The sequence below is a fragment of the Ascaphus truei genome, chromosome 4, assembly GCF_040206685.1.
Source record: "Ascaphus truei isolate aAscTru1 chromosome 4, aAscTru1.hap1, whole genome shotgun sequence".
NCBI classification, from domain to species: Eukaryota; Metazoa; Chordata; class Amphibia; order Anura; family Ascaphidae; genus Ascaphus; species Ascaphus truei.
In genome coordinates this window covers 8,712,495-8,734,156 of record NC_134486.1, presented here as the reverse complement: position 1 = coordinate 8,734,156, position 21,662 = coordinate 8,712,495, and the positions used below count along the sequence as shown (strand labels likewise).

The following is a 21,662-nucleotide window of genomic DNA, read 5'->3' as shown; positions in this document are numbered from 1 at the left end:
GTGTGGACTGGGTGATCAGTAATGTAGGTCCTGCTTGGCTTTTCTGTGAAAAGATCTGTAGAGGGAGAAAGGGGGTGGCCCGGTATTAAAGGGGTTGCACCCCATATGGCCATCCCCTGACCTCACCAGAGAGACAAGAGGTTAACTGGACTGCGGTCCAGGGATGAGGTTTGCACTTTGTTATACCTTGAAAATGTATGTTCCCCTGTTCCCATGTTTCATTATAAGCATGTATTTTAATGTTTTAAAGTGCATTTCTGTATCTCCAGTTCTGGAGGTCACATAGAGTTCATATTTGGCCAATATGTGGAGTCACTGTAGGCATTAAAAACTGGCAAAGGTCGACCCACTGAGCCCACCAGAATGGAACTTATTAGTATGGGTAGATATTAAAGTGTATACAGACATACCCCGGTTTAAGGACACTCACTTTAAGTACACTCGCGAGTAAGTACATATCGCTCAATAGGCAAATGGCAGCTCACGCATGCGCCTGTCAGCACCTCCTGAACAGCAATACCGGCTCCCTACCTGTACCGAAGCTGTGCGCAAGCGGGGAGACTATAGAACCTGTTACAAATGCCTTATTTACATCAGTTATGCATGTGTATGACGATTGCAGTACAGTACATGCATCGATAAGTGGAAAAAAGGCAGTGTTTCACTTTAAGTACATTTTCGCTTTACATACATGCTCCAGTCCCATTGCGTACGTTAATGCGGGGTATGCCTGTATGTATTTTATTTTGGATCTGTTCTGAAAATGCAGACGCCATTTGCTAGGCTAATAGGTCATGAAGGGCAGACGGCTGAGTAGCCTAAGCACGGTGATCAAAAGTTAACTGCCTTGATTGTTACCCAAAGTCTAGGGATTAAGTATTAATCAATCAACAAAACTCTGCCAGTGTAATTGTTACCTGAGGGCATGGGTTAGTCTGTTAGTCTGTGTCTCCACGTTAGGGAGTGGATACAGATAATTGTTCACCAATAGGCTGTATTCAATGTTAAGAATAGTGTTGCACAGGTATATAAACTGTGTCAACCCTACAGTTTTTAGTTGTGCTTCTGATACCATCTTGAATGTCACTGGATTGCTGGAGTTGTGCTTCTGATTCCATCTTGAATGTCACTGGACTGCTGGAGAATTGCTAGTGGATACTTCTCCATCCCCCAACCCTAAGTAAGTGTTACCTTCTTGTCTGTTAATTGTACTATATTGCTGTGTTCACCTTATTTAAGGAATAAATTATATTTTATTATATCTAAGCCTCGTTCAGTTCAACCCAGATATTTGGTGTTCATTATATCTTGTCATAAGTTACCGTGACAAGATCCTTATACTGCTCTAGCATAGCTCGGGCTTGCACTCTCTGGGGTGCCTCGAGCTGGGGACCCATCCCGACCTGCTCTACTGTGCTCCCCTACCTAGCTTCCCCTAGGAGATCGGGCAGTGCTTGGCTCGCCGGGTCCCCTATCGGTGGGCTACAGATAGCCAGCACCGATGGCTCACTCGTATAATATGCCTTCACCATGTTAATCTGATATGTGTGTTGCCTATCTGTCTCGGGGTCTAAACATACAACATAGTTGCACTCGTTTATCCGCTGGAGTACCGTATATGTGCTGGCCCAGGCAGCCATGAGTATATTCTGCTGAGTGGGCTTCAGAACAAGCACATGCTGCCCAGGGATACATTCTCTGCTACGGGCATTCTTGTCATACCAATGCTTCTGCTTGGTCTCAGCATCCCTGAGGTTAGCCTGTGCTAACCCCATGAACCTTTCAAACCTTTCCCTGAGATCTACTACATACTGTAGCACAGAAGCATCAGTTTCAGTCGTCTCCCCTTCCTATCCCTCACGGAACAGGTCAAGCGGTCCCCGGACCCTGCGCCCATATAGAAGCTCAAAAGGTGAGAACCCGGTGAACTCTTGCGGTACCTCTCGGTATGCAAATAGCAAATGCTGTAGATGAGCCTCCCAGTCTCCCTGTTCAGCCTCTACAAATGCCTGCAGCATTTGCTTCAGAGTCCTATTGAACCGCTTACACGTCCATTTGTCTGGGGGTGGTAAGGGGCGGTACGGAGGGCTGTCACCCCTCACGTAGCCCAGAGACACTGGAGCAATTCAGACATGAATTGCACCCCTTAATCGGTTAGAATCTTGCTAAAGAACCCCACCCTAGTAAAAATCCCTATCAATGCTTCTGCCACATTTCTTGCCTTGATGGAGGAGAGTGCCACAGCCTCGGGGTACCTCGTTGCAAAATCAACCACCGTGAGGATGTTACGCTTCCCTGATCAACTAGGGATCATAAGTGGACCCACTATGTCTACTGCTACTCTCAGTAAAGGTTCACTGATCACCGGTAATGGGTTCAGGGGGGTCTTCACACGGCCACCCGACTTGCCTACCCGCTGGCAAGCGACACAGGTGCAGCAGAACACAGAGATACCTCCCTTGATGCCCCCTGTTGTAGCCGGGATCTGGAGCGTGAGACCCCGATGCCTTGCTAGTGGGATGGAATGACCTACCTGTAACAAATGCTGCCTATACTCCCTGGGTATCACTTGCTGTCTCTTACCTGTCCATACCCTGTCCTGAGCGTCCGTGGCTTGCTCTCTGCAGAAGAGCCCACGTTGCCAGAGATAGCAATCCGACCCACTCTCAGGGACGCCCGCAGTCTCATGCCCTCTAAGTCGGGTTCGGAGAGTACAGCTTCACTGAACCATGCACCAAGCCGGCCATTCGCCATCAGTCAGGGGATGGGGATACAGGTATGTTGGAAGGGAGGTCAGGACCACTTTCCTGGTCTCCTCAAGGACCTCAGGAGATGTTGGTTCCAAATGCAGGGTAACGGTGATCTCCTCAATGGGCATGGGTACCAAAGGCTCCCCTGCCTGGGCAAGGCTCCGCAGCCACAGGAGCATCTTCCTCAGCAAAAAAACAGATGAGGTGCCCCAGGTCATTAACAAGCAAGATCTCAGTATCCAAGCCTGGCAGGACACAGACATCCCTCACTCCTCGATCGGCACCCCAGTCAAGGAACACCCGGGTGACCTGGATTGACCTAGGTCCCCCATCCGGCATGGTGCCCTGCATCCCTGTGCAGGGAGCAGATATGGTGATGTCCATAAGGCAGACGTGGCCAAACCACCTAAGTCTTTGTCGCTTAATGTACTGGTCGATTGTAGATTCATTTTGACAGATTAACCGTATATCTTTATTTTTCCATCGGTCTCGTAGCGTAATATGGAGTATGTTACATAGACATCTTAGTTGGAATCGTTAGAGTAGGTTCATATCGCTTTTGAGTAGTGTCCATGTTTCTGAGCCATACAATAAATTGGTTTGACCACGTCTTCCGTATGGACATCACCAGATCACTTACCAGTGCCTCAACACCACACGACCCATAAGCTGGAAAGTGGACCGAAATGCTCCAAAGAAAACTTGGTAGAACCAGGTGGCACACGATCTCAAACCGCTCCACTTCACAGTAGCCAAAGCCCAAAAAGACGCCCTAAATCGAGATCAATGGCGTGGAATCACTAGAGACGTATTGAACATCCTGCCGCTGGCCTCCACATCACATCGCTCCTTACCTTATAAAAGATGAAGCAATGTTGTTTACAGAGTATATACCATATATACCATAAGGAGCAGATCCTCTGGGCTGACCATATCAGGTCGCACCAGAGTGACTCATACCAGGTGGCCCCAGAGTCGATCAGGCTGGCTGCCTGGCGATCTCCGATGGTCACTGTACGCAAATGCTTCCTCCGGACATCATTCACCTGCAGCCCGACTACTGCAACTTGATGCCTGTCTGTTTCCTTCGCTGTACCGCTGGTAGCCCCTGCAGGGGTCGCTGCCTGGATCCTCTGCTGCACTGTGGCTTGCTGCTCCTTTGTAGGTGACAATCCCAAGAAGGCGACCGGCTTTGCAGCTGGGGTACATTTCCCCACAGGGCGGTTGCTGAACTGGGGGCAGTCGAGGTAATCTGGCTTCAGACGCCCGGTTTGGTTGCATTGATAGCACCGGCGCTCATGCACAAACTGCTGGCTTTGCTGCACTCCCCCCGGTAGAGGACTTTGTCCTCCAGGTCGGGGTTATCGGGTGGTGACATACTCGTCTGCCATGTTGGCTGCCTCTTCACGGTTAGCTGGCTTGTGGTCAATCACCCACTCCCATATCTCTGGCAGGCACTTTTGGTAAAACTACTCTCGGATCAGCAGATCCAGCAGTTCTTTGTAGGTGAGGGCTTTGCACCCCTCTAGTCACTGGGTACTCGTGTGGTACAGCCTGGTCATAAATTCAACGTATGTATCCCGAGAGGTCTTTTCATCAGACCTGAATTGCTCCCGGTAGGTCTCCGGGTTGACCCGGTACCATCTCAGCAGGAAGGTTTTGATATTTGTAGTCCTCACCATCTTGCTGCTTAATCTGCTGGAATGCTGCAACAGGTATTTTACCCACTCAACCCGGGGGAAGTGACATCCGTCCCCACTGGTTCTCAAAGCACCGCAAGAAGCCATCAATGTCATCACTGCCATCCACAAACTTGGCAAAGCTGTGGTTGGACACCTTGGCTGGGCATAGGAGGAATTGCCGTTTCCGGACACTGAGGGTGCAGGGGTGCGGAATATCAGTTGTACCAACTGTATTCGCTGCTCTGCAGTAGCTGCTGGTCCCAGCAACGCATTCAGGGCTGCAAGCTCCTCCGAGGTAGAGGTCCCCGAAGCCACAGGTACCACCTGAGCCACCGGAGCGACCATGACCAGTCTCCCAGGCTCCACTCCTCCATCCGCAGGACTGGTAGCAGCCCCAACCTGGGCTGCTCCTTCAGCTACCGCAACGTTGGCGAGGGTGATTTTTGTCTTCATGTCTTTCCAGATTCTCCTCTAGCTCGACCTTGCTTCGCCCACAGGTCGGTAGTCCCAAGGTCTCACACCAGGCAACCCCAGCTGCACGGTCCCAGGACCTATACGTCCTGATCAGGTAGACCTGTTTACCTTGTGACACTAAATGAAGTGACACTGAAAAGTGTGATTTCCCTGCTTTGAATAGCATGTGTCTGACACTACTTGCTGTGAGGGCTGGGAGAGCAAGCAGAGGCAGCAGCAGCATGAGCAGGGTGAGGTGAGGATTGGTGTGTGTCAGTTTTGCTCTGTCTGTTTGGTTTTGCTGTATGTATGTCTATCTATCTTTATTTATATAGCGCCCACAATGTACATAAACACCCCACAGCAGTAATACACGTAACATATTAATACAACTCATAATGGGAATAAGCTCAGGCAGAAAAGTAACAATAGGTAAAGAAATCACTGCCCCGAGGAGCATACAATCTAAGTGTGTGCAGCAATCTGTCCCGTGTGTGTAGCAGTTTGTCCCTGTCCTGTGTGTGTGGCAATCTGTCCCGTGTGAGGCCAGAGCTGCCGACGGGGGGGACAGGTATTCCGGGCGGGGGGCCCGGCGGCACAAGTTGGGCACGACATCTGGCCAGGCCCGGCTGCCGGTACTCTCGCAGCCGGGCCCCGGCTCTCTCTCAGATGCAGGCCTCTATCACTATGTCCCGCTCCGACGGACCTCTCTGACGTCAGCTTCTGGTGACGACATTGAGGGAGGCCCGGCACGCTCCAGCGCGGCGTGGGGCAGAGGGATAGGGGCCTGCAGTGAGGGAGACCCGAGTCCGGCCGCGAGAGGACCGGCAGCCGGGCCTGGCCAGAGGTAAGGCCCAACTTGCAGTGCCGGACGGAGTGGGGGTCTATTTAAAATGTATTGGGGGAGTTGGGATCTTTTTTAAATGTATTGGGGGAGGGGGAGGGAGTCTTAATGTATTGGGGGGTGGGTGTTTTTTTAATATGTATTGGGGGGGTTGGCATCTTTTTAATATGTATTGGTGGTGGGGTTTTATGTATTTAGGGGATGGTTTTTTTTGGTATGTATTTTGTGGGGTAATTGAGTGAGTAGGGTAATTGATGGAAGGTGGGGGCTAGTGAGAGGAGACTGGGTGAGTGAGGGAGGGAGTAAGAGTGAGACGCATGGGAGAGAAATACATGCAAAGGGGGGGGGGAGTGATTGGGGGTGAGTGAGGAAGAGGGAGTGAGACAGAGGGGAGAGAAATACATGGATGGGAAGAGGGTGGGAAATAGAAGAGGCTTGTGAGGTGTGAAATGGGGGGGGGGGGGGGGGGGAGGGTCGCAATACCGCCGGGGGGGGGGGGGGGGAGAGGCGGATGTAACTCTAGTCCTGGGCCCCAGGAAATCTGTCTGTGGCCCTGTGTGGCAATCTGCCCCGGCTATGTGTAGCAGTTTGTCCCTGTCCTGTGTGTGTGTGGCAGTCTGTCCCTGTCCTGTGTGTGTGTGGCAGTATGTCCTGTGTGTGTAGCTGTTTGCACTATTGTCGGGGTGCTTCAGTAAATAAGCATTATGAATAGTGGTGCCTGGAGAGATAAAGGTTGAGAGCCCCGGGTGTAGGGAACGAGGAGGTGCCTGTACCCTTCCATGGGCGAGATTAAAGTCTATGAATGGGATTACAAGGAGAGAAGACATGCTTCTGTTTGTATTTCTTGTTTCTAGAATTTGCAGAAAAGAGGCAACTGCCATAAGGACCAAGAGTACTCCAGGTAAATGCTTCTTCCTCCTGTTGCCAAACTCTTAACTTCCCATCACTTACTATTATTCTGATACACACCTCCCCTGATTTGTTCAGATTTGTTTTAAGAGGTTCCCGTCTGCTCAGCATGCAAACCGTGATTGAGCCGACACCGCAGGGTCTCCTGAGGTCACCCTTGGTTCTCTCATATGCGAACTACTGAGGAGTAAAAAATAACTATTTTCTTTAATTAAGGATAAGTTCATTTTGGTGCTGGTCTATACATACTTTATTTTTTTTATCAGACTACCAATGAGGGAAAAAATTAAGTCTTTGCAGAACCTGATTTTAAATTTTTCATGGAAGTTAGATATTATGTCTGTAAATAGAAGACCCCCATGCTGAATGGTAAATGATTCACTTTGATTATGGTGCATAACAGGAGAATAACTTCAGCACCTCCCCCATTACAGCCATGCGGATTCACCTCTGTACCCCCATATGACGATTTGCCACTATACAATACATAGACTGTGTTTGTTACATGAGCTTGCGAGATAATTAGGTCTTTTGATCCGTCTTACCGACGGTCGGTGTGAAACCGAGTTTTTATTTAATTTGTACAGTGACCCATAAAGATAAGGCAGTGACTGTACCAGGCGAATACATGATATTTGTTTGCGATCGCCCAATAAAGGTATTGTATCCTGCAGAGAATACTGATCGTCGTTCAATTTCCATTGGTTGACCATCCCGTTTGTAGCCTGGTCTTGCTAAGTGGTTGCTGTGCTGGCCTCTACTCATTCATGGTGAAGCAATGTCATTATCTTTTGTGCAAAGGGAGGTTACATTGTCGTTTGCTGGCTGTGATACTACGTATTGGGTCAATTCATCCAGATACTGAAAATTGTTCACAAAACTCATCAATTCCTCTGGAAGTTTGTAGGTTTTCACTCAGAATGCTAAAACTTATTGGGAGTTTCCTGTTGGGATTTAGAGTTTCATCTGCTTAAGAGTATTGTTGGAGGCACTTGGGTTTCTGAATAATTTTCTCTCTTCCACGGTTTAATGCCATTCTGGGGGTCATTGTAAGAGTTGTGAAATATTGGCTTAGAAATATCTTGTTTCGCTCAGAACGTGTCCGATTCATGCACCATTTACTAATTGTATTTTGTGTGCCTAGCTCTAACCCCTGTACAAGCGTGCTTTCTTCACCATAACACAATGGTTGTAGCGTAGGATATATTTGTAGTAATCTTGTTTTAAAATAGACCAGGTTGCCATCATTTGTGACAGACTATTTTCTTTCTTCTCTACAAGATACAATGGCCCCTATTCAATATTGTGAAACTCAATTCAAGTGAATTATTTGTGTTATCCTTTGTAACCGGCTATATTAAAACAGCTAATGTCCCTGCATAGTGTGTACAGGACACAACGGTTAGAATAAATAAAAAGATTTCGTCTTCTTTTTCATTCTAATGACGCACTTCTCTCATTCCTGTACAACCCTCTCTCCTGTGTCTATTTGTTACTGGTTTCTTTTCCCAGGTCTTTTGAAAGCTTGGGCCTCCGTCCCAGCAGGATCCCAGTAAGACGGACTGGCCTCGTGCATGTCACAGACGAGACGGGGCCGCCCATCCTCCGAGTCTGGAAATACACGGCAGACGAGTCCATGAAGAATTGCACTCTCACAGGTGGGACTCACCGCTGTAGTTTCATACCATTTGCTGCAATGAACAGATGCTCCTCGTGTGATTGAGGCAGCAGCCCCATTGAGTAACATTTCACTGGCGATTATCAATGCCCAGTAACACCCAGTAACACCCTCTGTACCATTTCCAACAAGTTGTTTCTGGACTAATCACATTTAACAACTGTATACACTTAAAAACAGAAGTAGGCTAACCAAATAGCCCCCCCCCCCCCTGTTACAGGTATCCCTGAGGTTCCCCACTGCCACACATCAGGGACATCTCCCTCCTACTCAACATTCACAGTAAGTCCCCCCTCCTCCATACACAGTTATTCTCTGGGGCACCTTCTGCTATCTTTGTCACCCTCCCCACCCTCCCAAGTTACGGGCCCCCTGCAGTCAGTGTACTAATTTCAGAATTATGTTTGGTTACAAGGCTATTGCCTCTTTTTTAGTTTGTTCCATCTGTTAACGGTTAATGACCTGTAACATGTCATTAACATACTGAAAAGCCCGGCATGTATACACGTGACAGACCTGTTCAGTATGTCATTAAATCAGAGGAGCAGAAATGTAGATGCTCTTAAGATGCAACTGTTAAACAGTCCTAGCTATAGACTGCATCCTTATCATAAAACATCAATGGACATAATACATTTTCCATTGTTAAACAGAGCAACAGAAACAAAAAATAAAACAAGTATAGAAAAACAGTGGTCAGTGTAAACTAATAAATGGCTGTGGGGTCCAAAACCTTATAAATGAGGTGCAGGGACTAAGAAAAAGTAAGTAACAAGTCTCCTGGCCGCCTCCCAGTACTTTGCATGTCTACAAACTACGCTGTATGTTTGAGTAGTTCAGTCATCGCAGTCTGAACCCAAACTAGTTCATTTTTGTGATTTATATTAGGAAGCCTTTGTCTAAAAAAAAAAAAAAAAAAAAAAAAGGTGTGGTTCCGTTCTATAAATCGGAGTATGAGCCTATAGTGTTTCTGTAGCCAATAAAGAGAACCCCAACTCATTGCTTTGAGATAGAGGGTGGGGAGTATCTGTCTAGTGTGTCCGTATAGCTCTTCTTGCTGCTGTTAGAATAAAATCCACTAGTATAGTTAGAGTGTGACGGTCCCTCTCCAGGCAATGTGAATTACTACCCTCTTACCAGCACATTGCTACCCGCTCACCAGCACATTGCTACTCGCTGCCAGGTAGAAACGGGTGACTTTTTTTGGCGAATTTGGATCGTCCGGTTGCTTTGATCAGCGGATTTCAGCGGATCAATGTCGAAAAGTGTGATGCGCGTTTCGCGGCTTTTTTTTTAATTATTACCTTTACATTCCGTGGACTCCGCAACCCGTGGATCGATTGGTAGAATCCAATTCGTGGGATTCTGCAGTCCGCTAAAGAATCCGCTAACGGATGGCTGGAGCTGCAGATTGGCGCCTTCAAATCCATCCACGGGTTATATCCAACGGCGGATTTTGGTGAAACCGCCGGGATTGAAACCGCCCAAATCCGTTTGCGGATTTTACACCGCAAACTGGATTTTAGGGGGTAACATGAGCGAAAATCCGGGAAACGGATTCGCCCATCTCTACTCCCAGCAGAGAGAGAGAGAGAGATCGGGAACATCCAACAGGAAATCAAAAGCAAACCCCTCGCAGGATGCAGAATACTGAACACGGGGAGAACATCTAACCATTTCTCTGCTTTGGGACACAATAAGGAGGAAAATCCCAGGAAACGGAGAAATCTGGCACCCTAAAAAATAAATACGAGAAGAGAACAAATAAGGAAAATAAAATACCAACTGCTCTCATGTACCCAACATGAAAGTGATGCAGTAATCCGTGATTTTAGAAAATTGCTATTTCTAGGCAATTTTCAGGGTACATAACATTTGAAATCAATATTACTGCAAAATATATAATTACTGGAGAACTTCACATTGGATTGTATGTTCTCTTTTTAAAAGGCAAAGTACAAACTCTTTGTGAGCTTAGTAACAAAGTCTAACCGGCCAAACCGTGAGAATGGAGTTCCCATGCAAAAAGTGGCAATATCGCATAAACACACTGCCGTACCAGTTTAAAAATACATGTACCTGCATGTTCAAACCGATAATTATTTTTTTTGTTTGCTGCAATTTGGTTTAGTTTGTGAATTCCATGCAATATGTTGATTTAGTTTGCAAGTTGGCAAGTCACAAACAACAGCTACATTCTCACTCCTTTTTTTGCCTCCTTCAGGCTGGCAAGATTGATAGATTTATAGATTACCTATTTATTTATTGGGGGACTCTTGTACAGAGTTAAAAGGGCAATCTTGCGTATGAACACATTATTTCAATTTTTTCTACTCGCCATGAGACTCGGGACTAGAGCGCGTTCAGCTAATGTCAATAATATGCTTAGTAGGTGATTGTCAAAAATCCTTTCAATATTGACCCTGTTTTTGTACACTAAAACCCACTATTAACTTGAATTTAAAAAAATGTTCCTTTATTACAGGTTAAACTATGAACAATGAATGTTAAAATATATTTTTTATTTTTTTATTAAAGCATTAATTGTGTAGTTTTAACCTACAGTATACCACATATTAATAGTTCAGTTCGGGGAGTTCTGAACCTTTCCGAATAACTTCCCCAGCCCTAAATGTTACAGATCCTGTCACGTCAGAATCTCTCTTGCCGTGAAACATGCAAGTGTGGTGTTTATAAAAAAATCTCACTGGATACGGGAAATGTCTTCTTTTTGTTTTGCCCCTTTTTCCCCCCACTAAATCCTTAACTAATCACTATATTGCTTGGATATATTGAGCTTTGTCGACTCAATTCCCAGTTGAATGAACAGGCTCATAACAGTGCGATTTCACACTGCTGTGCTAAGGAGCCCAGCCTTGTCCATTGAGTAGGATGTTTCTGTCGTCTCTCCCTCCATACTGTGGTTTAATGGCCGATGTGTTACTCTTTCTTCTCCTTCTTTCTTTTCTCTTCCGTTTCAGATCTGACCAAAGTTACTTCCAGCCTGAAGGTGTGTTCAATGCCGCTGCTTCGACTCAAGGTGGAGGAGCCTCTGTTTATCTGTGAGCAAACCGAAAACCTCAATGACCAGGTAATGGGATTAACCTACAGCAGAATAAGGGTGAACACTGTGGGCACACAGGATATGGGGTTCAAGCCCTCTTTGGTTGGCAACCAAAACTGCAGCCCAAGTGAAGACCGGTCCAGGGATTGCTTGAAGATGGGAAGGTCAGACATAAGAGCCTTAATATTAATAATCCTCATGATGTTTGTTTTATATTGAGATTAGTGTACAAAGGCTGTACATAAAATGGTTTTTCATGCGCAAGGTAAAGACTACTTCACCACATATTGAAATGAGGCCAATCCGTCCCGGTACTGAGATTTAACCTTATATCATCCGGTGTCTCCGGTACCGGAAATAAAACAGAATATTTCCAGTTTCAAAGACATCACCTTTCACCCCGTAACCCTCCTGTGTACTGCTATGTAACAATATAACACCACACTGTGGAAAGGCTGACATGATATTTTATAGTTGTCCGTGAGCTTCCCAAGCCTTGAAGTTGCTTTCTTGGCATGCTTGTGGTACCTTTTTGGACACTCCGTTGGCGCACAGTTGTACTTGAGCATCCATTGCTTGACACTATTTCTTATTATGTTTCAGAGATTCACGACTGTCGCGTCAGAGGCTGCTCACCACTCTACGTACCAGGGAGTTGCGCCCTTCTGTTCTGAGTCCTGAAGGAGATCATTTTGGGTGACTGAGCTCGGCAGACCAAAACATTTCCCCCGCCTCCTCTCACTGGTGCTACTTCCTAACGTTCTGGGGAGAAGTGGTGCTGAGAAATGGACCAGCTGCCCCTTCAGTTAAAGACGACATATCACAGTCCTTTTATTTGACCCTTTTATAGCGATTTCTCAGTGGTAACCTCACTGTAGAAATGTTCGTGCGGGTGGTTTATTGAGAACTCAACCCTGTTCTACCATTTTCCTAATAGCACTTGGCTTCTTTGACTGCCGGGGAGCTTGTTAAACATTTGCTTGGCAATGTTTGTTAGCCTCTTCGAATCGGAAAGGGTTTAAAACCCAGACTTGCTCTGTAAACGCCCCCACTGACGTGTCGGCTTGCAGGAGAAATATGTATAACATATAGTATGTTGGGGGAGAGAGTCGTCTCATTCCTCTTTATTCCAGGTGAATGGACATCTGATGCTATGTTCAGACCAATAGAAATGTACAGCATCAATCATCAGATCTATTAATTGCTAGAAAAACCTCACATGTTCTCTCACACTCAGGACAGTGCAACGCCTCTGTTTGGGGGTTCCTCTTTAAACACTTAAGTTTTTTTTAATCTGCAATATTCAAACAATACCTGTTTTATCTCTGACCTACTTTAGGATAAAAGCCACTCCATATTACTCTACGTTGACACTTGGATGTACTGTAAATACCAGTTTAACGATGCAGCATTTTAAGGATTGTTCTTAATGTTCTATCCGGTCCCATGTTTGATGTCCTGTGCTGCACTCCTGCTGTGGCAGGTTTAGTGCTACGTGTTTTAATAAAAGCTGATATTGAGTCGTGCCTCCGTCTCTGTTGGTGGAATTCGCGTGGCTATTATAGAAGTAACTTGGGACTTTACATTGCATGCAAAATAGAGACCGGTACAAATGAATTACATGGTAGACATGTGTCACTTGGCAATGTATTTCAGAGTGGCAAATTAATGAATGTAATCGGCTATACTGCACCGACACACTTTATTAGAGCAAATACCCAGTTTGTACCTGGCAGATACCTGGAATGCGCCGCTCCTCACCTCTGACAAGCCCTGTTGCGTTTGCCTTCCCAGCCTGGGTTCATGCCTGGCTGACGGGCAGCTGATCTGTTAAATGATTATGATTAGGATTTAATAGGCTGCAATGCTTCGCGTGTCTACCAGATGGCATAAATTCATGAATTGTAATGCAGTATATATATATATATACTGTGCAGTATTGCAGCCAGCGGGAATAAAATGCTTCAATCCCTGCCTCTAAAATACCTCAATGCACTCGGGCAGAAAACAGTCACAAAACTCAATACACCCGGGTATACCTGATGAAATAAGTTTAGTTATATATTTTCTGTATTAAAGTAGAATAGCAATACAAGTATATACACATGTATTATATATATTCAGCACCCAACAGGTTAACCTTTATAAGTTCAACATGCTGTTTTCATGAAAGGCTCATGGTCAGCTTGGAAATCAGGGTTCACATATGGTTATAATTGTATAAACAGTATGTAGGTATCAGTGTCTCGGGGTCCTGTCTGTTCTGTGATATATATATATCCCTGCCAGCAGAAGGTCCCTAGGGGGTTTTACCTCCTGAGGAAATCAGTCTGTTTAATCAGGAGAGAAAGAGACATTGATTGATGAGTTCTTTGTTCAGAAAAGTATAAGAATCATGGGTAATGTAGTTTAAACTACTACCCTTCTGTATTTTGAACCGACAAGTAAGAGTATGTATCTTTGCTATGTAAAAGCTTATTGAAGATTGAAAGCTGATTGAAGAATAAACTGCTGATATATTTGAACTGAAACTGAGTCCTGATTTTCTGAAGAAGAAACTTTTGTAACATAATGGTGGAGAATGCAGCGGGCATGGACTAACAGCTAAAAGGAATAAAAAGGTGAGAGTTATCGTGTCTCCCAAAAGGAGAGAGGGTTTCCATAAACCTTATTCCTAGTCTGTAAACGTTGCCCATGAAGATCCGGAATTGAAAGACTTCATTCAAGGAAATTGGTTCCAGTCCAGGAGGAAAAATTCGGTATACCGTGAGGATAAAGGAAAGACGTCTGTTATTTTTTGAAGTACAAAGACCAAGGAAAGAGACAAATCAGCAACCCAAGGTCGCCTGGTTACTTCATTTGGGCCCGGAATAAGGCGGGGTGTCTCTTGAGCAAAGATACAGAAGAAAAAGGGGTGCTATATAGTGGAGGAGTGCACGCTTCCACTTCAGACCCCTCTGTAACGGTACGTTATTCGTTACTTACATACTGAAGGAGGGTAGTCACGATAATCAAATTTAAAGTTTTTTTAGTCCATATATTGATTATCGTTTGAAGATGGACTGGCTTAAGAGAAAAGCCTCTAAATATTCTTTGGATACCAACATCTCTGGGGGTAATCCTTTGGATATTTGGGATGATTTTATGTTGTTTGTCTTAGATGGAATTAAAGAAGTAGAAGGGAGAAAATTTGAAATGTTTAAAGATGAAAAGAAAGTAGGCTTGTTAGCAAAAGGTTTTATAGATACTTCAAATGCAATGCAAGAGTGTTATAAAAAGGAAAGTGATGGTTGTATTGTATGTACTCAGTCTAAAGACAAGAGGGATATATTGATGGGGGCAATAATGGGTGTTACCACGCACAGTACTTTAAATATGTCTACACCACGTGGTCCACAATCTATGCCTCGCTTGTCTAGACTCAGTACTCCAAGAGTACCTGCTTATAATCAAATGTCTGATTTAATGAGTAAAATAGTAAATGCCATTGACAACCTAGATCAGGTTTTGGATAATGTGACTGTTATTGAAACAGTTGAGACAGGTACTTCAGAATCTGCTGAGGATGCTCCTCAGGTACAAAAAATGAAAGTGCGTGTAGGACCATTAAAAGAAGCTCTTGGTCAGAATCGCCTCACTGTTGATCTGCTGCGGGCAGCAGTGCGAGCTCTGAGTGACGATGCTGAAAAATTGCAAGAGGTTCAAAAAGACACTATTCGCAGTGTGGGTGATTTAATAGAACGCACGGAGGTATTGTGGAAAGTTACTGATCCACTATCACAGGGAATACAAGTGTTAGAAGGTACTAAGTATGCAGAAGAAAAAGTTAATTGGGATTTGCTAAAATCTGATTTGTCCAATCATTTGCATACTGTGACAGGCTCTTCTAATTTGGACAATCTAAAAATGTCCAAGTTGGTAAAAGACTTTCCTAAGTATGATGAGAAAAAAGGTCCATTTTACAATTGTGGTATTTTTGAAGGAGAAATAACAAAAAGAGGGTTTGACAATGTTGATGCATACAAAATGTTGTTAATTTGGTTACCAGCTGCCCTTAGTTCATGGGTAAAATCTAAATTTGAAACAATGATACAAAATCAAATTTTGCAAGATGATGAGGCACAGTGGGGAAAAGGAGATGATGATGAAGTGTTAAAAAACATTTTCCCTTCTGAGACTCAAAGATTGCTATTGGTAGTACAGAGTGCTACGGGAGTTGAGAGACTGCTCCCTAATGTTCTAGACTCTTTTAAAATAAATAAAGAGGATGACATGAGAGTTTGTGCTAGTATGTGGACTAAAGCATGGTGTTTAATAAATAGCAAAGATCCTGCTAAAATGACAAAAGATGATGATAAGCAATGTGTTATTGAATTTGTCAGTAAAATTCAGGGGTTATCAGATGTAGTAAAGTTTAGAGCATTTGACTCACCTAATGTGGATCATGCTGCATCACAGATTTTGGAGGCTCGCATGCTTTTTCAAAATAAGGGCATGGAAGCAGCCAAAGTCTTTGCTTATCAATGTTTTGAGGATGAAGGATTTGGTCAAGTATCTTATGTAGCATCAAGAGGTAGATCTGCTAACCGTGGGGGGTTCAAAGGCTCTCAGGGAAAAGGGCAGGGTTGGAATAATCAGAGAAATCAATCTGCTGATAATGCACAAAATCAGGAGTGTGTGTGTTTTTACTGTAATAAACCAGGTCATTTTAAAAGAAATTGTTACAAGTTTCAGGCAGACCAGGAAAACAAGGGTAAGGAAAATGGGCTTAACCCAGCATACAAGAAACAGGGACATGCCCAAACTTACAATAATCAAGTACAGTCAGTGCATGCTATCAGAAGCGAAGAGGAATATGTCATTCCTTCCGCTCCTTCAGCATCCACTTGTACTATTAGTGAATACCAGGCATGCAGGGATGAGATAATGTTAATAAAGGCTCGTATGGATGAGGCTGATCAATGCAAGTCTAGTGAAAGAATTGTAAAGGGATCAGTTGCTTCAGCATAGGGGTGTGGTCCTCCCATTGATCCTTTGTCGTACCTTACAGAAATTACTCTAGGGGGAGATGGCAGACCATATATACAAGGAACAATGGAGGGGAAAAGACTGGAGTTTTTAGTGGACACTGGGGCTTCAGTGTCTCTCACAAAAGAGAATATAGCCATAGATGATAGCAACACATCTATTACATTAATTGGGTTTAATGGTTCACATGACATGGCTTATTTAGCTTCCAATAAAAAAGTAAAATTACATTGGGGCACAGAAATATGGGATTTCTGGTTTCAGCCGGGAGGTCTGTATAATATTTTAGGGATGGACAATATTCTCAAACATGGATTAACTGTTGATTTGCATAATTTGATCCTTTGGAAAGCAAATTATGATAATCCATGGCCCAGAGTTAAACCTAGAACAGAAGGGGTATGTTTTGGATTGACTGATTTTTGGGATACATGTCCTGTGCAAGTTAAAGAGAAACAAGCATTACTGGAGGACACTAGTGGATTGCTGGCACAGCTTCAATTGCAGTTTCCAGATCTCTGGTCCAAATCCAAACAGGATTGTGGGCGGATGGAGGTGGAAGTTGTAGTTGAAGGTCCTGATCCACCAGCAGTAAGACAGTACAAATTCCCACAAGAAGCTGAAAAACCTATTAAAGAAATAATAGATGCTTTGGTAAGACAAGGGGCACTAAGAGAAGGTAATTCTAAATGCAATTCTCCAATTTGGCCAGTGAAGAAAGCAGATGGGTCTTGGAGGTTGGTGGTGGATTTACGCGTTGTAAATAAATACACACCTCCAGCAGCACATCTCGTGGCTTCATCTCCTGATATCATGGCAAGGGTTAATGGTAAAGCAAAGTATTTTTCTTGCCTAGATATAAGAAACGGCTATTTTGCAATTCCACTTGCTGAGAAAAGTCAGTACAGGTTTGCTTTTACTTTTCAAAATAAACAATATTTATGGAGAGTACTCCCGCAAGGTTTCCATTCCTCGCCGGTATACTTCCATAAAGCGCTAGCAGGTGTCATTGAACCCTTAGGATATGGAGATAAGATTTTGCAGTATGTAGATGACCTTCTTATTCAAACAGAGGACATACAGGAGCATGTAAACATTTTACATTATCTTTGTGAAGCATTGATGCAAGCAGGCTTAAAATTGAACACACAAAAAGTACAGCTGCTGCAGTCAAAAGTTGCTTTTTTGGGAGTGGATATTACAGATCAAGGTAAATCTCCACGACAAAAACGTGTAGAAGCAGTACAACTGTTACCTAGGCCACTTACAATAGGTGATCTTCGGAAGTTTCTAGGATTAGTTAACTTCAGTAGAGAGTTTATCATGAATATGGCAGGAATTGCCAAACCATTGTATGATCTTTTAAAAGGTTCACAATTGCAGGACACGTTACTCTGGACAGATGTAACTGAGCAAGCATGGGTTCAGCTTAAACGGGAACTCAGCCGAGCCCCAACATTAGCTGCACCTGTGATAGATTCACCTTATATCATACAGTGTCATGCAGGGAAAGAATCTATTTCTGCAGTGCTTTTGCAAAAACAATACAAAGAAGAGAGGATATTGGGATACTTCTCTCGCTTAATGACACCAGTTGAGAAGGGGATGTATGAATGTGTTAAACAATTAATGGCTATTAATTGGGCTTTAGAAGCAATGGAACACATAATAGGATTTGGGACTATTATAATCCAAACACCACATACACCTTTAAAACTTCTCCAGTCCCGCACAGACATGGCAGTACATTCTGCTAGATTAGCTCAGTGGGTATTAAAATTACAGGATCGACTCTTAACGGTAGAGAGTAGCACAAAATTTGTTTTACCTGAGCTAATGAATTTTTCTGGGACTCCTCATGATTGTCAGGAAGCAGTAGAGGAAGAGGCATGGTCTCCATTCTCCAAACAAATGAAGCCGGACGGAGTATCATTGTTTGTAGATGGGGCACGCTTTTTCTATGAAGGGCAGTACAAAACAGGTTTTGCTATTTGGAATCCTGACACGCAAGAAGTCTGGAAATATAGACTTCCTGGAGGGATGTCAGCTCAAAGGGCAGAATTAGAGGCAGTTAAGAAAGCCATCAATATGGGTTATGAACACTGTAACATCTTTAGTGATAGTGGGTATGTAGTTAAATCACTTACACTACATTTACCTGTATGGTCCAAGCGTGGTATGGTGGACTCTCAAAATAAACCATTGGCTCATGGTGTAATATTGCAAGAACTCTTTGATCAAGCTGCTAAAACACCTGACAGGTGTAGTATCATAAAGGTTAAAGCGCACCAGGTCACAAAAGATTATGAGTCTATCAATAACAATCTCGTAGACAAAGCTGCTCGAGAAGCTGCTTTGGTAGGAGAATTGTTATATCCTGAACATATAATTCTTGCAGTTACCCTTAAAAGAGAAACACTAGGGGAACCAGTTGCAGATTTAAAGCTATTGCAACAACAGCAGGAATCTATGTTAAAAAGGGACTATACACTACATAAAGAAACAGGCTTATGGGGATCCATAAGAGATGATGGTACTTTCTGTCCATATGTTCCAAAAGGGATCTTAAAGGAACTAATTCAATTCAATCACTGTCAATTGGGTCATATAGGAATTCAATCTTTAAAAGAAATTATCATGGCTAAATTTGAAGGTGAAAATATTGAAAAAAGGTGTCAGGAAGTATGTGAGGAATGCTTAATTTGTGCTCAATTCAATCCAAGGCCCAAAGGACAGAGACCTGTATTACAGAGAGTGCCCTTGGCAGGTGGTCCCTGGGAATCGATTCAAATTGATTTCATAGGTCCTTTACCAGCAGCTCCAGGAGGGCTACAGTATTGTCTTGTAATAGTGGATATATTCTCCAAATGGGTAGAAGCTATTCCACTAACCAACAATACTGCTTTAAGCACAGCCAAAGCTTTATGGAAAGAAGTGTTTTCAGTTTGGGGATTTCCAAGAGTAATTGAATCAGATAATGGGCCACATTTCAGAGGTGAAATTATGAAACATTTATGTTCCCTGCTGGGGATCCAGCAGCGGTTTCATGTCCCATATCATCCGCAGTCAGCTGGGATAGTTGAAAGAATGAATAGAACATTGAAATCAAGAATTAAAAACATGTTAGCAGAATATGGCAAACATTGGGTTAATCATTTACCAGGAGTTCTTATGTCTATTCGAGCAACACCCAATGCAAGAACACAGTTAACTCCTCATGAGTTAATGACTGGAAGGCGGATGCCTTTAGTTTTTCCATCAGAACCTCAAGTTTCGGGACCATTAAAGATGGCCACCGAGCATACTCAATGGTTATCTGTATTGCAAGGTCAGTTAGCTAAACTTTTACATTTTGCTGCAGAAAACATGGCTCCTAGAGAAAATGGGGATGTAAAAGTAAATCCAGCTTATAAGTTTCTTCCAGGAATGAAAGTTATGGTAAAAACTTTCAGGAAACCTGGCCCATGGCATGCAGGTTGGGAAGGACCTTATACTATTCTTAAGAAAATGGGTCAAACTGTTCTACAAATACAACGTGTTAATACCAAACCCAAAGCAAGTGCTTCAATGTTGGTACATATTGATCAATGTAAACTAGTTCTGAAGGTCAAGGGTTAAAAGAACAATGATACTGTTTTATTTTTTTATGTTACAGATGACTTTTAACATTGGACAATGGACTGTACGACCATTTGGATATGAAGCATTTATGATGCAGGAAGGGTATAAGCGAATACCTGATTCAGAACAATGTTCAGATGAATTCATTCCAAAGAAACTTTTACCAAAGAAAGAAGCAAAACAACAGAAGATCTGGAACTGGGGGATCTCAGTATACAGAACAATGACATTATTATTATTGTGCAGTACATTGGTTTCTTTGGGGACAGCAATGGAATGTGAAGAACAAACTAATCTTGTTGAGTGAATGAAATATCCTTATGAGTGTGTTTTAACAGGAGTTCTAAGTGATAATAGCAATGATACACGGTTTTGTAGAAGGATAGGAGGGATTAATCAAATAATATTTTAATTTTCATACTTATTATATGTTGTGTTATTCTGTTTAGAAGAATGGGGAAATTGAATGCAGATATAACCGACGCTGAATTCAAAATTAAATTGTTTAATTACAAGATCAGCTTATAAGAAATGATACTTACAGTATCAAAGAGGGGCTTGATGAAATAAGTTTAGTTATATATTTTCTGTATTAAAGTAGAATAGCAATACAAGTATATACACATGTATTATATATATTCAGCACCCAACAGGTTAACCTTTATAAGTTCAACATGCTGTTTTCATGAAAGGCTCATGGTCAGCTTGGAAATCAGGGTTCACATATGGTTATAATTGTATAAACAGTATGTAGGTATCAGTGTCTCGGGGTCCTGTCTGTTCTGTGATATATATATCCCTGCCAGCAGAAGGTCCCTAGGGGGTTTTACCTCCTGAGGAAATCAGTCTGTTTAATCAGGAGAGAAAGAGACATTGATTGATGAGTTCTTTGTTCAGAAAAGTATAAGAATCATGGGTAATGTAGTTTAAACTACTACCCTTCTGTATTTTGAACCGACAAGTAAGAGTATGTATCTTTGCTATGTAAAAGCTTATTGAAGATTGAAAGCTGATTGAAGAATAAACTGCTGATATATTTGAACTGAAACTGAGTCCTGATTTTCTGAAGAAGAAACTTTTGTAACAATACCCGAATTCGTGGGACTAGCCGAGCTCGAATAAAGTGTGTCGCCAGTGTATAACACCTCCATCGTCTTCAACGCTTGTTTCATAATTTCACGTATGTTTGATGGCTTTGCACATTTACAATGCAAAACGTATAACATGGCGCTGCATACTCAAGTACTTGAAAAATACTGTGTATATGTACCTGAATGTAGAAATATACAAACATATTCAAAAACACAGACACAAAATACTAGATATGACCCAAAGGAAAAAAAGAAACGCAGTAACAACTGCAATTATCAAGCACCCCCCAACTGGTCAGGTTTTCAGGATATCCCTGTTTCAGCACACGTAGCTTAATCAGTTCCTGCTTCAGCACAGGTGGATCAATCAGAGGCTCAGTCAAAGCTGAAGCTGGGATGTCCTGAAAACCTGCTCTGTTGGGCGGGGCTTGAGAACTGGGGTTGACGCATACATGTCCAGTATTACAGTACCTCTCATTGTTTACTGGACAGAGAATCCAAATACAGGACAGTCCAGTTCAATCCCGGACACCTGGCAACCC

The 21,662-nt window shown here is 43.3% G+C and overlaps 1 protein-coding gene across 6 annotated transcripts in view; it reads left to right on the top strand.

The window, feature by feature from the left end:
• The window catches only part of AGBL5 (AGBL carboxypeptidase 5), an 84,977-nt gene extending 72,077 nt beyond the window's left edge, over positions 1 to 12,900 (top strand). For 4 of the 6 annotated variants that reach the window (XM_075595302.1, XM_075595300.1, XM_075595301.1 and 1 more), the window contains 4 exons: positions 6,584 to 6,630; positions 8,151 to 8,296; positions 11,298 to 11,407; positions 11,984 to 12,900. In XM_075595302.1, the coding sequence (XP_075451417.1) occupies positions 6,584 to 6,630; positions 8,151 to 8,296; positions 11,298 to 11,407; positions 11,984 to 12,061 (381 nt within the window). In that variant the 3' untranslated portion in view covers positions 12,062 to 12,900. Of the gene's footprint in view, positions 1 to 4,895; positions 4,980 to 6,583; positions 6,631 to 7,225; positions 7,288 to 8,150; positions 8,297 to 11,297; positions 11,408 to 11,983 lie in introns of those variants that run through there. The other 2 variants (XM_075595303.1, XM_075595304.1) reach the window with 2 other exon arrangements.
• Positions 12,901 to 21,662: the final 8,762 nt, after the last annotated feature.